Source organism: Anas acuta, chromosome 5, assembly GCF_963932015.1.
Source record: "Anas acuta chromosome 5, bAnaAcu1.1, whole genome shotgun sequence".
In the NCBI taxonomy this organism is placed as follows: Eukaryota; Metazoa; Chordata; class Aves; order Anseriformes; family Anatidae; genus Anas; species Anas acuta.
The window spans coordinates 54,585,418-54,603,165 of NC_088983.1; the positions used below are offsets into that span (position 1 = coordinate 54,585,418).

The 17,748-nt window shown below is 45.8% G+C and overlaps 1 protein-coding gene across 1 annotated transcript in view; it reads left to right on the forward strand.

The window, feature by feature from the left end:
• Window positions 1-436: 436 nt before the first annotated feature.
• SLC6A5 (solute carrier family 6 member 5) overlaps window positions 437-17,748 on the forward strand; it is a 43,906-nt gene continuing 26,594 nt past the window's right edge. The window contains exons 1-10 of the mRNA XM_068685425.1: window positions 437-466; window positions 4,971-5,057; window positions 7,300-7,425; window positions 9,452-9,979; window positions 10,593-10,731; window positions 11,354-11,485; window positions 11,578-11,751; window positions 12,391-12,532; window positions 12,975-13,107; window positions 16,369-16,503. Of these exons, the coding sequence (XP_068541526.1) occupies window positions 437-466; window positions 4,971-5,057; window positions 7,300-7,425; window positions 9,452-9,979; window positions 10,593-10,731; window positions 11,354-11,485; window positions 11,578-11,751; window positions 12,391-12,532; window positions 12,975-13,107; window positions 16,369-16,503 (1,626 nt within the window). The remainder of the gene's footprint in view (window positions 467-4,970; window positions 5,058-7,299; window positions 7,426-9,451; window positions 9,980-10,592; window positions 10,732-11,353; window positions 11,486-11,577; window positions 11,752-12,390; window positions 12,533-12,974; window positions 13,108-16,368; window positions 16,504-17,748) is intronic.

The following is a 17,748-nucleotide window of genomic DNA, read 5'->3' on the forward strand; positions in this document are numbered from 1 at the left end:
GAGGTCTGTTTTGTTACTGCTCCTATAAAGTAACGACTACTGCCCTGAAAAATTTCCTCTGACATAGGAGAGATGAGAATACAGACAGTGAAGTAATTGGTTTGTCCGGGTGGATATATTACATACATTTGTCCAGGCATAAACCATCTCTAGTTGTTGACCAAACAGCTCATCATACCCTAGTTTGAGCATCCCTGTAGCCATTTCCTATTCAGTGATGGAAATGGTGACAGCGCAAAAGACTCAGCCTGCCTCTATCTCCTCACCTGGCCAAATCCCCCACATAGGCTGAGGTGGCAGAACTAGCACTCCCTGACAGAAAAAGAAAATGTCTCCACTGCCAGCAAGTCTCTTCCAAGTATGACTAAATGCATAGTTTGCCCTGCTGCATTTTAGAGGAGGAGTGGGGGAGTGGAATGTGTTTATGAGCATAGGAATGTTTATTGCCACAGTGCGAGAGATGCAGGTATGTGAATTATAGGTTATCCTCTGATTTTTTTGATCGACTTGAAGGGAATAGAGGGGTTAGAATAAAAGCAGCAGAGCAAATGATCTTAAGCAAAAAATGGAAAGTGAGGAGAGGAGAAAAAAAAGAAAATTATTCATAGTATCGCTCAATGAACCACTGTAATTGAAACCTGTCATCCAAAAAAAATGCAATTCTGCAGTAAGGATATCTGGAGATGCTAAGATTTAGCAAATGTCCTTCCTTACAAGGCAAGAAGTAACAAGAGCAAACTTCTGTATCTCGTACTGACTCATGTCAGCAACCTTACTGTGGATGCCATAGGCCCAGTATACAATGCTAAATGTGTTCTAATGTGGAAAATGTCAAGTACCTAAGAGTGCCCCTTTCACAATGGTCAGAAGTCTGTGACCGTGTTCCACCAGCTATGCCTGAGCTGGTAGGCCAGGCATTGTAGAAAACGACTGCAAAATGCAAAAACATCACTTTGCCAAAGCTTGTGGAGCTAGGCTTTTTGTCAGGATCTCTTCAGTCCTTTCTGTCTAGGACAAAGCTTCCAGTTTCAGCGAGGCAAAAATCTGAGACCTCAGCATGAGGAAGCACTGGTTGTTGTGGTGCTAGCTCTTACTGATTTGAATCGGTTTCTTTTGCCCTAATGCCACTCGACTGGCTTGGCAATTGAAGACAAGCAGGGGCAGACAGAAAGCTACTCTTTGATGGCTAAGGTCTAATTTCCAATATGACAATCTCTCCATTAACTTCTAGTACATTTCTATGTTTAACTCTGCCTTAAAGCTCTAGAATATCGCTGACTTCATGACAGGTTGATCTGGGCTGCTGTTAGTTTGGATGAACTTGAAGTTTTTTTGTCTTACGTTTTGCAGTCAAGATGACTTATAGCCTGATCTTGGGATCTGTACAGAATTGGCTGGTGGAATACCTTTTTTTTTTTTCTTTTTTCTGCAACTCTGAGTAATCAGATTGTGTTGATTCTGATTGTTTTCTAATAATGTCCAGTTATTTTTAGACTTGGTGTTAATCTCTGATGTCAGTGTGAAATGCTACAGTGAAGGGAGAATGCCAATAAAGCCAGGTCAGCTGATGTTCTGTGCAAAGGACAAGAAATAAATGAAGGGACAAATCGGAAGGGGAACATTTAATGCCAATGTGATAAAAAATGCTGAATTTTTGAGGAAGGCTTTCTTGCAGTGTGATGCAGTTCAGAAAGCACGTTGTGGGTTAACCATTGCACAGTGGCCTCAGGACATATCCATGTTGCAGTGTTATATATCTGGAGATGATAAGATTATGTAATAAGGACTGATTAGTAAACAGTTTTTTATACCAGTTTTTCTTTCAGTTAAGGATGGACAGAGGGGGGCTTGGGGGATGTATGGGAAGGAGTAAACTTAATTTGTTAAACTTGTGAAACATTATCCTAGCTGCCAGTATAACAATACTTTATACTCATGCATTTGCCTACAAACTGTAAGATGAGTAATACCTTTAAAAATTATTAACATAAATGTTTTTTTTGTTTTGTTTTGTTTTTGTTTTGTTTTTCCCCAAGACTGTTTCTCTCTGTACTGAGAGTTCACACAAGAGGGCATTTGAATTTTACTTGGTACCTAAGTGATACCACGTTCAATCAGTTTGAGGCTTCTGGCAGAGCTGAACTCCAGATTCACGTTGCCCTTAGTAGGTTCTTCCCTTCTCCAGTCTCATCCATGGGCTGGCTGTACTTGTCATGTTTTGTCTGCTTCTTGAAGTGAAGAAGAAAAATTGTGGTATTTAGCTATATTTTGTTAAGTTATTTGTGATATGATGTGAAAACATGCTCTGAGTGTCTTAGATAGATGTGCCTTTATTTGGAGAGAGGGTAAAGTGAAAGTAAATGAAAAGGGTGTGTGAGAGAAACTGGCTATTGAAATACCTCTGATCTTTTTTCACGTCTTACTGACAAGCATAGGAGTGAACTTGGAAGCATAATAAGAAAATAGTCTTGATGCTGAAGTCTGGCTTCAATTTCCATGGTCCTAGATAGTGGATCACCTTGAAATTTTGATATGACTGTGGCATTAGGTATATGTGGAGCTCAGTGTTGAAGCTGTCTGCAATTCCAGAAGATAACCATAGGAATTAGTGAAGTAACAATTTAAACAATGAATCTCATACCATAGGAAAGCACTGTCATCCTAATTACTCTGAGATTCATGCCCAAGAGAATGCTTAAACCTGATTTCTACATGTAGACCAGTAGAAGCTTGTTTGTTTGTTTTCTAGCTATTTTAAAGCAATTAAATGTCTTTGTTTTAAGTCTAGTACTCTACACTGAATGCACAGGTTGTCTTAGGGAGTAAATTGAAACTTAATTTTTTGTTGCCAATATTGTTGTTGTCTGCTAAGAATTAAAGTTGAAGGCATGCTGCAGTCCGAGGCTGGTTCAGCACGTCCAGAAAACAGCATGGTTATAGATCATAGGTCTGCTTTTAGTGAAGTGCAGACACGATGGGATTAGGTAGCTTTGACTAACAGCCGAGAAGCCGTTGAAAAACAGCCACATGTGTACAAGCTGTAAGCCAGATTCTCTGCTGTGATGCCAGCCCCTTTGAGCCATCTGACAGTGTAATGAAGCTGAAAAGTGGCTATGTAATATATCCCCATCTTCCATTCCTCAACCACGGGGTAGTTCCCAGCTGCCACAGTGTTGGCATACCCGACTCTTTCTCACCCAAGGCTTAGACTCTACTAAAGGGGCTCTGTCTGGACTTAGACTGAGAGCCTACTAAGCAGGATGTGAGTAGGTGAAGCGTTTCCACCAATATATTCCCACAGAGCTGCTGCAAGTACAGTGGTGGGACTGGTAGCTTTCAGGATAGGGAGTCGTTACTATGTCTGCCTAATGGATGTCCTGGTGACGGTAGCTGTAGCTGCAAACCTGTTCCTAACTCGTACTCTTCAAAATGAAGGAGAGCTACATTCAACCTAAGACCCTGACAGTTTACTGCTCCTGTGAACTGCTCTTCCAAACTACTCGCTGGTGGAGATTTACATCCCAACATTGAGTTGACTGATCAAGAGTGTGAACAGATGGGTTTCTTCATTTGGCGCTCTATAGGAAGAAGTGTAGGATTTTGTATTTCATGCTGACAGAGGGATCGCGGTTCAGTCATTATCTCTGTATAACAATCACCATGATCCAATTTGCTATAAATTGGGGGATTTCCCCTTTCACAGTGAAAGAGGAAAAAGTCATTGAGAAGCACTCAACCAAGCAGCTCCTATGAGAGAGCACATGAAAAGTTTGAGGCTTTTTTTCCCAGTCAGAAATTGAAAGGATCCAAATGAAGAACACAATGTGCCATGGAGAAAACGGAAGCATTTTCATTTCTATGTTGAGTGTTTTCTGAAAATGGGACCCTGCTGTCAGTGTTGTGAGATAGCCTCATGGAGGTGCATGCACTATTTTTCATTCTTACTGTGTTGGACTCAACAGTCAAAAGTGATTAAGACACTGAGTGAAAGGTGATAAAATGGATGCTGTCTGCTAGAATCTGGTTTATTCTCCACGTGATGGTTATGGTGTCTTCCCAGGGGCATCTGACTAGAAAATCAACATAATCTCATTTTTAGGGAAAAAATTTTGATATTTTTTGCAAACTTCTGATCAGGAATTCAGCCCCGCATATGGCATCTTCAATATGTTGTTTTCACATAGTAAGAAGTTACTGAGGTACGATAGCTAGGATACTTAAAATCCAGGCAGTCTGGTCCATCACACCCGACAGATTTGTGCCAAAACTGAGATAAAATGACCTGGTTGATGACATCCTAAAGCATTCCGATTCCTCTACAAAGCATGACTTTATGTGGCATTTCTGCAGCTGTCCCTGCACAGAGCTATGACTTAAGGAAGAGCTGACTTAAGGAAGCTTTTTTTGTCTGTTCTCTGTGGTAAACCTACGTAGGCAATTGCACAATTAAAAGAAGTAATCCAGTTTTGAGCACTGTGCATTCCAACAGATGAATTTTTATCGTTTGCAGTACTAGGACAGGTCATCCTCACCTGTATCAGGGGACTGCTGAGGGCAGAGACCGGCCGAGGCAAAGCCTGCAGCTCACTGTGGTGCTAGAAAAGCTGTGTCCTTGTCCTCATTGCACCGGGGTACATCCTGGGAATATATTTCGAGCTGTAAATAGCTTCTGCTTATCATTTTGTTCATTAAATATATGTACTGTTGGCTTTTAAAATATTTTTTTCCTAATTGTATTACTTTAAGCCCTTTTCTATCAGCAAGTGGAGGTTCAAAGCTGTGTATGTTATGCCCTACACCGAGATTATGCCCCGCAGTTAGGGAAAATGGACTAATGAAGAAACATGTATGTATGGGTTAAATAGCTGTTAGGAGCATAAATGCTTGGCCAGTGGTGCAGAAATTTCCTCCAGATGCTTCTGTTTCCCCCCCACCTGATCCCCTTTTCTTTTCCTTTCCATTATGTACAGTGGTCTCCACTGAAAGAGTTAAATCTGGCAGCATACGGATTCCTTTTCGGTGAGGATGCCCGACTTCGACAATTTATTGAAAATCCAGTGAGTTATCCGGGTTGGAGCAGATGGAGACGAGCACATCAGAAATAGTACAGTATAGCTAATAAACATCAGGATGAGCCCGAGGCATTCACGAGAGAAAAATAACAGGTAATTATCACTTTATAGATTTCGACCATCTCTTCGTTATTTGGACATAATTAACTGAGAGAGGCAAAATACTGCAGCCTGGTACGGGGAATAGTTGGCTTAAGAAAGGGTCTTTGGAAAAACAGTGTTGAGCTGAATTAAGGCTATAAAATCATGCATGTGGGGTTAGAACGAGAAGGGAAAGAGGAGCAGGTGAAGGTGAATATCGCTGAGCAGGAGCTGGCTTCTGGGGACGGGTTTTGCTCTGTCTTTGCCTCCTCGTTGGGCAGGGTGACTGCGATGCTGTGCGGGGCTGCGCCTTGCGCACTGCTCGAGTGACAGCGGGTACAGCCACAGCTATGCGCCAACAAAAAAAACCCAAACCCTAAATCTTAAGGCACAGCACTGATGGGGGAAGGGGGGGAGGGACACACAATACCTTTCTGCAGGGCGGGCAGCGGGATGGGGCTGGGGTCCGTGTTGTGGAGCAAGGAAAAACCCGCAGGGGGTGCGGGGGGCGACCGGGGGCGGCCCCTTCGGCAGCCGCCGTTTGTGCGCATCCTTCCACCCCCCCTCACCTTAAATAACAGGGCCGGGCGGTGCCCATCCGCCTTGGGAGGCTGACATTCAGCTGAAATTCAGGCACCCTTTCCTCCCCCTGCCCCCCGGGCTCCTCTTTTCGTTGCAGAGAGGAGAGGGGGGTGCGCTGTGGGGCTGCCGAAGGGGGGTCCCGCCTCCCCCCTCCCCGTCGTTTGCTTATCTGCAAAGGGGGGGAAGGAGGAGGGGTGGCGGGCATGGGAAAAAAAAATAATCAATTGCTATTTTTCATCTTTGACAAAGTAATTAAAACGGAGGCGCTCGTTCCTCCGCTCCGCAGGTCGCAGCAGGGAAGCGGGGGGGGTGGTCCCCCGTTTTGGACAGGCTGGGGGGTGTCCCCTTGGTCCCCGTGGGCTCAGGGCTGTGAGGGGCCTCGGGAAACCCAGGCGGAGCTCGGAGAAGCCGCTTAAATGAACTTTCTGGTCGGCAAGGGGGGCGTCGGACCCCTGCTTGTGGGACTTGGCGATGGATCCCCCCCTCCCAGCCGTGGCTGGGGACCGGCTGACGGAGACCGCGTCCCCTCCTGGGTGGGGGCGAAACGGTGTCAGGGCCTTTGGGTGCTGCCGGGGCGGCAGGAGCAGGGCTTGGGGCACAACGTGGCTTGGGATCGACCGTGGGGAACGAGGGGGGTCGGTTCGCTGCAGCACCAAGAGAGCCCCGCGCTCCTGGGGGAGCTGCGGGGACTTCCCGACCCGCCTGGTTCTTGGGGCGCTGCCGTGTTGCTTTAATTCACCCCGTGCCTTCTTTAGAGGCGTTATTTTAACCTGAAGGGCACCATAACGGGGCTCCCACCCTGCCCAGGCTGTGGGCAGCCGGCTCTGCGGCTCTCTGCAACAGCGCAGAACCGCTGCCAAGCGCTGCTTGCCTTCCCCCCGAGCCCTGCTCCTGGGGGGCTCTGTGCTGCATGCAGGGAGGGCAGGAAACGGGGGAGAAATCTGCTTGGAGAGAGGAGCAGAGCGCAGGCTGTATGAAAGGATCTGTGCGCAAAACACCTGTATTTCGGTACAATTATGTGCGTGGAAAAACAGGTGTTGATGCTTAAGTATATTTTCAGCAGCTGCAGCAGCAGAGGTTAAGGCGAGCTGTGGCGTAAAAACGCTCAGGAGCTCTGCTGCCAGGTGAAAGCATTTATTTTTCCCACCTGGGAAACGCTCTGATCTTTGCTGCAGGGAAAAAAAAAAAAAGAAACGATTTTTAAAAATTTTCTGCTTCGTTCACCCCCCTCCCATCTGCTGTCGCGGTGCTCTGGGTGGCACTGCTCGGGGGGGGACTTGGTGTCCCCGCGGGCAGCCCCGGGGGCGCGCCGAGCCCCGCAGTAGCCGAGGACGTGCAAAGATGCGTGGGGTGCCGGGGAGCGTAGCCCCCTCCTTCCTCCCCCTAGTAGGTGCACACTGCTTACGCTAAGACGTAAAATAGCCCCGGGAGAAGCTGACGCTAGCAAAGCGTGTGCGGGGGAACAGCAGCTTTTCCTCTGACGCGAAAACAACCGGGAAGGTTGCTTAGGGAGCATCCCGATTTGCCAACGCACTTCTTTTTTTTTTTTTTTTAATTTCTTCAGGGTGAAAAAAAACTGACTCGTGAGCAACAAATCTCCGAGAAAGCCCCTCAGGTGGCAAATAGCGTGGGAGGTGGTGATGGGTGGATGACTTCGTTGAAAAAACGATTCCAGCGCAACTTCGGGCTTGTAGCGCTGAGAATCTCCCCCAGTTCTCAAACAAAAAAAATGCTTTGATGGGTGAGGGCAGCACACATATGACCTGACTGCAGTTGCTGTCATTTTCGCTCCCTCTTAACTCTTTAAGTGGCTTTGGTGAAAGAGGAGATGGCTTTATGGCGGGTGTCCCCTTGACTGACTTGGGGCTGAGGGCTTCCCCCCAGGAGGCACAGTGAAAAGAGACGGTGTGGTGTTGTACAGTGGTGTAGGGAGACCAGGGGATACACAATTAACTTGTTTGTGCACTATATACACAGTGAACGTCTCTCTCTGGAAATAGCTATGCGGAGAGATATATATTTATACACTTTATACACTATATATATATATTCCATATATATATATGTATATACGGAATTTTTCATATATATAAGCTGTTTTAACTTTCGATCCCATGTGAACTGCAGGAATGCAGAATAATGGGATGGACCACACGGGAGGGGGGAGAGGGGCAGAACTGGCCGGTTTTTCCCCCCCTTTGCTCTTCTTTTGGACGCAGTAGTACGTGTTTCTCGTGCTGCCCTTAATAACCAGCAAGAAAGTTGTGTGCTCCTGCAGGATCTGGTTTAGTAATCAGCCCCCCGTGAGTCACACGGGACACGCAATCCCACTGCCGCATGAGTGACAGCTAGCCGGCGCTCAGGCTTCTGGTTGTCCCTTTAAAATCTGAATCCAAGGGTAATGATTTATCAAACTCTTATTATCACGAAAATGTCAAACGAAGGGCACCTTGCTATGCACTGACGCAAACCCAGGCTTTCCCAAGGAAGTATAGAAGCTTTGCTCTGGACTGAGCAAAATCCAGTCTGTCAATTGCCTCTACTGCTGTTTTTACCTCGACCGACTCGATTTTAAGGCATGGTAAGCGCTTCATTTCTTTCCTTCGACACTTAGAAGGGCTCGAGGGGAGGCTTCGCAGGTGAGTTCTGTGCTGGCTGCCCTGCGCCCGCCTCGTTTACTTGCCTCTGTCTTTCTCTCCCTGCAAGGCAGAGGGGCTGCTGTCCCCCCACCCGGGGACAGGGGCACTGCTCCGTGCCCCCACGGGCTGGGGGAGCAGCCGGAGGTGCCGCAGGTGCAGCCAGGACAGGCACGGCGGAGGCAGTGCTGGGAAGCCTTGGTGCGTGGGGGTCCGGAGGCAGGGTGCGTCGGGAAAGAAAATTTTTAAGGGATGGGGAAGGGAGGCATTGCCCGCGGGGTCCTTAAGGTTTAATAATAATAATACATTGTGAAATTTAATTTTAAATTGGTGGGAAACGGTGGTGTCGTCAATAATCTATTTAGCGTACAGGAGAATGGTTCAAAACACGTTTTCGACTCACACACCTCTAAAAACGAAGAAAAATCAGAAGGGAAGCCAGCTGCTGATGGCCGTGATCCCGCGGTGGTGGTGCGATTGTTTCCCCGTTTCCCCGGCTTGCTGTCGGGTTTTGAGAGGTGGCAGCCGGCTCAGAAACGCTCCCCAGCACTATTTCGCTGTTTTTTTAAACATCCCTGGCTGCCTACAGGGCAGCTTGTCTATTGCCTGTATGAAGGAAAAAAAAAAAAAAAAGGTAGGGGGAGAAAAGCCGATGTGCATTGTTGAATGACAGAAAGGAAATGGGGCGTAAAATTAAAGAATCTTTCTACACTGGTGATAGGGAAGGGAGCATCCTACGCTCGTGATGTGCAATCTAACGAGGTCTGGCGGCGCAGTGCTGTAGGAACATTTATCTAAAACTCCAGTTGCGGGTTTGCAGCCGCTGTTTGTTTGTTTGCTTGGTTTTTTCGTTCCTCGCTGCTTTCTCCGCCAGAATATTAACGCTGAACGAGAGGGCAAGCAGCGGAACCGGGCCCCTCGAAATTCACCCAGGTTTTAATCCCGATTTTCTAGCAGACGCGTTTTGCGCACGAGGGAAGCAATCGGTAAAAAAAAAAAAAAAAAATAAAAATCCTGCTGTCCAAACGTTTTTTTTTTTTTTTTTTAATCCGTTCGGTAAAATATGTGATATTGTTTTAGGATTACGCCAGTCAAAGGGAGATGAACAAGCAGCTCGCCAACAGCCCCGACGCGGTTGCTCCTGGACCAAACGAAGGTGCGGGAGCTGGAAGAGGCAGCCCCGAGGAGGAGCCGCAAAATGCCCCGCCGCAAGCCCCCGCCGCGATGGCCAGGCTGCCCCGCTCGCTCTCCAACGACCCCAAAACGTTTCCCTCCGAAGAAGCCAAGCCAAACGATTTCGACAGGACCAAGGTCGGCATCTGCAAACTCAGCAGCACCCCGGTGCAAGCCAACTCCACGGTGCGGAGGGAATCCGGGGAGAGCTTCCCCTACAAGCACGCCGCTGGGGCCGGGGCCGCCGGGCAGGCTGCGATTCCCCCCTGCAAAATTCCCGCATTGCAAAGCACGGACGGGGACGCTACCCTGAACCTTGGGAAGGGCTCTCTGGAGCAAAACAACGCCAAAGGCGCCTGGGTGACCTTGAGCCAGAGCACCGTGGTACTGGGCACGGATGGCAACACTTCTGTCCTTCCCGGCAGAGTGGAGGGGGTAAGAGCCTCCTCTCCGGGGTTCTCGGCCCCCGGTAATAAGGGATTAAGGGATGCTCGGCCCTCAGCGCCCGCTCGGGGAGCAGTGGGAGCAGGTCGGGGATGGGGCAGGAGCTGGGAAGAGAGGGGACCCTCCCGGTGCTGAGCTACCGCGCCTAGAGCCAGCCGAGGCTCTGGTCCTGCGGAGAGGAGTGGGCGTACGGTCCTGCCTGTGTTTGTCCCGACAGAAATCGGGGGCAAAAAGCCCTCCGCTGCAGGAGCAGAGCCTGTCCCCAGGGCATCGCCCCCGGCCGGGCGCGGCGCATTGCAGGGGCTGCCCCCCGGGAAGGCAGCGGCGAGCCGAGCCCTGCGCCCTTCGCCCTCCCGGAGGAACCAGCTGGGGGGCGGGCAGCGGGGACTGTCACAGCCCCCCCATCCCAGGGCTGCAGCAGACGTTTTCCTTCCCTCGGGAGCAGCCAGAGGAGGGGGGCACGACAGGAAAGCCTAATTTCTCGGGCAGATGCGGCTGCAGGGGAAGGTGCCCCCCGTGCGGCTCCGCGATGCTCGTTTGCAAGCGTAGCTCTTGTCCGATCTTTTTCTTTTTTTTCTTTTTTTCCTCCTTTCCCCCCCTTTAGGAAGACGATGTAGGGGATGAAAATAAAGCCCGAGGGAACTGGTCTAGCAAGCTGGATTTCATCCTCTCCATGGTGGGTTATGCAGTGGGGCTGGGCAATGTCTGGAGGTTCCCGTACCTGGCCTTTAAGAATGGGGGAGGTATGATGGCTTTTTCCTGTCTCTCTACCTGCAGTTCCGTACGTGGCTGAGCTGCCCCCCCCCTCTGCGGTGGGGATAAGCACGAGGGGAGCGGAGGTCGGGGACGCCGAGCCGGGCACCCCCGGGACCCGCACTGCACCGTCACACCTGGCAAAAATCCTCGCTGGGGGCTTTTTGTTGCTTTGCTTGGCTTTGGTTTGGGGGAAAGCTGGTGTTCAGCAGTCAAAGTAGACGAGTTGTGACAAGATTTCGTTATAAGGTGGTGCTTGTCCTAAAAAAAACACCTGCAATGAGTGCTAGCTGGGGAGGCCACCGTGGGGGGCTCCGGACCTTAGAGAGGTGGTGCGGGCTCTTCCCGAGCTGTTGGAGGTGAGAACTCACCATTTGGAACACTTCAATATTGGGAAAAAAAATAATAAAAAAATAAAATAAATAAAAGGTAAGCTTGCCGTTAAACATACAAAATGAAAGCATGTGTGGGGGCTCCTCTAATACAACACTGCTGCCTCAAGTGGATGCTGGAAATCCAAAACCCTGCTCCCCCATTCCTGCTGGGGTTGGGGATGGCAGGGATGGCTGCCCGGGCTGGGGCTGAGCAGGCTGTCATTTCTCCCCCCAAAAGGTGCATTCCTCATCCCCTATTTGATGATGCTGGCGCTCGCTGGGATCCCCATTTTCTTCCTGGAGGTCTCGCTGGGGCAGTTCGCCAGCCAGGGCCCCGTGTCAGTGTGGAAAGCCATCCCTGCCTTGCAAGGTGAGCCCCCCCTGCCACCCGCACCCCTTGTGGCTTCCTGTGCGGGCAGTGGTGATGGTGGCCCCCTCTGGGCTCCCTCTGCTCTTTCCTAGGCTGCGGCATCGCGATGCTCATCATCTCTGTCCTGATAGCCATCTACTACAACATCATCCTGTGCTACACACTCTTCTACCTGTTCGCCTCCTTCGTGCCCGTGCTGCCTTGGGCTTCTTGTAATAACCCCTGGAACACACCAGATTGTAAAGATAAGAACAAACTTTTACTAGGTGAGTTGGGATGTGCTTTTGGGTCTTCACAGCTCTTTCCCTGCTGCCAGCGGGGGCTGCGGTGCCCAGCCCAGGGCAGGGAGTGCTACCCAGGTGGCTTGGAGCAATTCATTTGCTACCTTTTTTTTTTTTTTAAATGTTTTCACCATCAAGGGTAGATGTAAGTTCTGAACTGTAATGTCAAAAAAAAAAAAAAAAAAAAAAAAAAAAAAAAAAAAGAAATCTTTACAGCTGAAAGGTGCCTGTGCTGCGCAGGGTGTTTGGTGTGGGGTAAAATCCTGTCCAGTCTCATCTCCTGTTTCCAGTGACACACATCCCTGGTTTGGAGCTGAGCTTATGCGCATCCCTGTAGTTGTATTGACGTGGTGTAGAAAGGAAGACTAGATAGTGACCCCTATTGCAAGCCCTTGCCTGTAACTGCTTTTGGTCCACACTCTTTACTACCTTGAGCATTTGGGTGTAAAGGGAAAAACCGTGAGGCATTTTAAGACCTAGTACTCTGAGCCTTACAGCATTGCTACAGAAACCTAATGCAAAACTGAAACTCAAGTGATGTGTACAATAGAATGCTTTTTATTGTTGTTTTGCACCCAATCTGTAAATCCAGACAAGTTATTTTCCTTTTTTTTTCTCTCCCAGATTCATGCATTATTGGTGACCAACCAAAAATCCAAATCAAGAACTCTACTTTCTGTATGAGTGCCTATCCAAACTTGACTATGGTTAACTTCACCAGTGAAGGAAACAAAACATTTGTCAGCGGAAGTGAAGAATACTTCAAGTAAGATCTTTCCTTTGAAATATTACGTTACTTTCTCTAAAATCTCTAGTAAAAATCTCTAGTAATACAGATAATCAACCAGTAATACGAGAAGTAACTATTTAGAAGACTAGAAATAAAATACTTAAGAATGATAAATGATACACTTTATGCATATTAACAATGAAAGATAATTTTTAAACACTGCATTATTTTTGTTCTTTTCCTCTGGTGCTTAGCACAGCTGGGGTGTTGGCCCGTGCATGGCATTTTTATCTCCTACTGCAATGCAGATAAATAAAATAATACATGGTGACATTCACTCGAACCTTCTGGAGAAGCCACTGAGAACGATAAAGCAGAACTACGTACCGTAGGAATTAGCACTGAATTACTGCCTGCAGTTGCTGTCATTATTTTTTTTTTTCCTTTTAATTTAATTTCTTTTTATTTTAATTTTTAGGTACTTTGTATTGAAGATTTCAGCTGGGATAGAATATCCTGGTGAGATTAGATGGCCCTTGGCACTGTCTCTTTTCCTAGCCTGGGTGATTGTATATGCCTCCCTTGCTAAAGGAATCAAGTCATCAGGAAAAGTAAGAAAAATATTTGCAATCATACGCTTAGAGGAAAGCAGCATCCTGCTTTGAGGGAATCACGCTCTTGTTTAAGGCACTGAAGTACAGAAATTTGTTTTCAGCAAATGGCTACATATTAATGAAATGTCTTTTTTTCCTGTTCATGTTTTCCTATCTAGCTAAAACGTTAAAAAGATAATTTTGGAAATCAGGTTTAGCATTTGATCCCTAATACTTGGAAACTTGAAAATGAGCTCTTGAGCTGTGCTTAGCAGTTGGATGGCAGAAACAGTGCCCTAGTGTGTGTGGCATTCATCAGAAATCCCGCAGTCACCTCAGGTGTCACTGTAATCTGGGAAATTACGATGTACACTAAGATGTTAAGCAACGTGTTTTAAAATCAGAACTGAACTTAAATCATTCTGTGGTGTTTGAGCTGTGACAGTATGTATCCTGTTTTCCCGACTACTTCATGCCTCTTCCTAAAACTTCTTGCAGTAATCCAGCTCCCTTTTCCTGTTTCTGACATCTCCCATCTCCCTCCTATACTTCTGTGTCATGTTCTCCTCTGCCTCTCTGATGTTCAGCTTTCTGCCCTGTGTCCTAACCAGCAGCCATACAAAGAGGGAACATGTGCTCTCATGGACTTGCAAGTGCAGGCATCCTAATTGTCTAGGCAGCTGTCTGCGCAGGGAAACGCAACCCTTTTTTTTTTTTTTTTTCAGCAGCAGCACTGCTTTGGGTGTTTTTCATGGCAGTTGCAGCAATGCAATATCTGAGACTTCAATGCCATTGTAATTAGCTTGTAGGTCAAAAAGTTAGATGATACTATAGGATAAATGCAGTTCATTTAATAATTGTAGGCTGAAAAAATGCCTCCCCCCAAAAACAAATAAACAACACACACATACACACACACACACACACACAAAAAAAAACAACAACACACACACAAAACAAAAATAAAAACAAAAAAAAAACAGCCCACAAATGAAACAAAGCAAAATGCCAAGACTGGAATGGAATAACTATATATTTTCTGTGTTAAAGGTAACGCATGTACAGAGGCAGCTATGAATTTTCTACAGTTTGTCACCGGGTAGCTAATTTCAAGCCACCCCTTTGCATCTAGAAGCTGACAACATCTGTTATGAGCTAGCTTGGAAATGAGCAGAAAATCCAGAGGCTTGAGTACAAGGGGAAAGTTGAGTGTTTTTTGTTTTTTATTACATGTAGCGTGACAGGAAAAACTGTTTCATGAAAGGCCAGAGCCAGGAAACAGAAGATGTAGAGGAGAATAACTTGGTTTGGATGTGGCAGGAGATATTAGGTAAGACAGGCGTAGCGGCCAAAAGAAATACTGGCTTCTTGGTGCCAGGGATAAGAAACTGCTATTGATGGTTAGGTGATTGTAGTGAGGGGGCAAGTGGAAATCATTCAGGTAACTGTCAATATGTGGCCCTGTGGTTCTTGCTGCCTCTAACAAACATAATAATGCAAAGTGAGATCTGTTGGTCTGCAAACAGTTGTGTCTGGCTCCTCAGGCAGCTCTCAGGAAGGTGCCCGCAGTGGTCAATTGCAGCCATGTGGGTCTGTCTATTTAATATGCTGGGGATCAGCTGAAGAAAGTCAACTGGTCTTGGAGGACTCAATATTCTTGTTAGTACAGTACCATGTGGGGACAACTAACCTGCTGAAGAAGTTGTGTAGGTCCTATCTAAATGACAAAATGGCATCTAGGTTCACCATAAAAACTAGTTGAGCAGGCACAAATCCCTGAACAATGTGTATCAGGATAGCTCAATTATGTTCCAGTTAATTTAAGAATCCTAAAGTACACTTGTTTTAAAATGAAGAGTGGAAATGATGCTCTGCTGGACTAGCTAGATAAGTCTGTGTAAAACCTTTCTTGGGGCTGAAGTAGTGTGAATGCTCCATACAGTCAAGTCTTCTAGATTAGAGTTTTTCTATTGTTTGAGCCATTTGTTTTTTTACTGAAGTTGGATAGACATGCTAATGTTGCTAAGTTTTATTATCTAATAGGGGAAAAGCTCTTCTCTTGAAATGAATATCTTCATTTTTTTCTCAGTGTAGACTTGAGCAATTATAGTAATTTTATTGAACCTTAATAGCTGGCTTCCAATTGCCATTATTGATTTAAACCTAGTTCCTTTCTTGATGAACAACGATTACATATTAATTGTGTAATGCTGTTTGAATATTACATCATTTAAATACCAGTCATTGCAGAAATGATACACTTAAGTACAATAAATAATAAAATCCTATCTACAAAGAAAGAAGTAGCTTCTGAAATACAAATGAAGACAAGAATGTGTTACGTCTATACAGACGTGTTGTTTCATTGATGTATATGCACTTTGCTTTAAACTCTGAAGATATTTCTCAGGAATACTGCTTAGACAGAAATGGATTGAATCTCTTCTGACAATTGAATAAAATTTCATTCACTGCACAAAATGCAGTTTATTGAAACAGCAAGGGGGAAGTTGGGAAAGCAGTTTCAAAAGTCACCTCAGCTCAGAGGATTCTGGCCCATGTAAGGCTGCGAGGTTGAAGTGCAAAAGGTTTTAAAATGCTTTTGAAGAGTGTGCAGCCTAGCTCATTGCAACTTAGCATTTTATTTGACTACAGAGAGAGCTCTGCTCTGTACTAGATAATTATGAAGACATTAAGCACACAACCTCTGTTGTGCATTTAACAGTCATTTGGTGTATCTTGATTGTTACGCTGACTTTTTTTTTTTCATTGGGCCCATAAACATTGTCATGGTGATATGTAATTATTAGGAGGTACAAACTAATACAAAATCTTTAGGTTGAGTTAAATACAGAGAAATACATCGGGAAAAGATCAGGGCTTTAGGTGCCATTTACTGGCATTGCTCATTTCGTTTCCAGTGAGCTGTGTTAGTATTTATCTGGACAAGGATCAAACACGGTATTTCCATTCAGCTTGAACTTAATACTGATCTCCAGTCTTTACTCACCTTGTTTTTTTCCCCTCTCTCTCTCTAGAATCCCAGGTATTATTACCACTGTTGCTATTGATATCATTCCTGTCACTAGCAGCAAGAAGTTCTGCAAAAGATGTTGACTCTGTCAGATATTCTGGGAAATAAGCCTGTTGCCTTGCTAGTCTTATCCCCTGTTGTCTCTGATCCTGAGTAATTACCCTTTTAAGGCCTAAATTGAAATGCTTCCACTCCCCCACTCCCCTTCTCATATAACCTTTCAATGACCTCTTTGGTCTCTGCAGGTGGTGTACTTCACAGCTACATTCCCCTACGTAGTTCTCATCATCCTTCTTATAAGAGGTGTAACTCTACCTGGAGCTGGAGCTGGAATCTGGTACTTCATCACACCCAAGTGGGAGAAGCTAATTGATGCTATGGTGGGCTTATTATTGCAATTATAACTCCTGATGGCATGAATAACTCTTACAGATTTCTCACTTAGTGTCTGTTGCAAGCGTTTGCTGTGTGCAGAGGCAGTGCATCTGTGCAGTCCTGTTCTTCACCTCTATGGAGTGCTGTTACAGTGGATGTTTGTCATTTGTCTGCACATACCTTTTATAATGTATGTTGTTACAGATATGGTATTTACTTCATATTTAATATTTCACCTGAATCTCTTAGACTAAGCGCATTTGGAAAATGGGGAATTAAAAAGGAGGTACAGATTTTCATGTGCTGGTGTCTGAGTGGATGCTGCTTTGATTTGAGCAAATGTGAGGTTTTTAATAGGTAACATAATAAGCCTGTCTGCGTTTGTCTAGAAAATTCTTTAGAGATGCTGAGAATATAATGCAGTTTTGAAGACTGACTGCGAGACACGAAACAAAATCAAATTATACAAGGTACTCTAGCACCTCTTCCCTCAACAGCTGTGATCATTGTACTACCTGTATTATAAGAAATAATGTTACTTTCTGTGTAGTACAGGACAGAGTTAAGGAATTTGGTACCCGGCTTTGCTCTTTAGAAAAGATTGACTTGTACGAATGCTTCACCTCTGCTTTCTCATTCATGATTTCCACTGAATTCTAAGAAGCTGCTTGTTGCCAATTAAACCAGTAAAACACGCTACAAAAATACACGTGGTTTGTATTGGTGTAGACATGAATCCACACATGGCTCACATACTTGCATGAAATGGTGCAGGAGCACTTGGCTTCCTAAATTTTATTCTCAATTGTCCTGAGGCTGGAGACTGAATTGAAGCCTGAGCTGAAACTTGGAATTCAGACTCTGTTCTGCAGAAAAAGCAACTTTTAGAAACATCTCAGGAAATCTGTCCTAAGAAATTCCTTCCTCTGTCAATAGCAGTGGGGAATTCTGCAACTCTTAATGTCCTTATCTCTTTAAACAGCAGGTATTTAGGTATTTTAGTCCTTTGGTGATAGAGTATTAAATCTTGAGCAAACAATATAGACTTTATGCATTAAGTACGAGCATTTTTGGATTCCCTGGGGTGCAAAAATGGATGTGAGAACTGTTGCCTTTTGCAAAATGGGGCTATCTGTACACACCAGGTGTATAACCCTAGGTAAGTGTTCAAGAATATTCAAGTGGACTTCTGCTTTTAAATTTCTCTGCGGTGTACCAGAAATTAATAGCTGTATATTACACGCAGACAG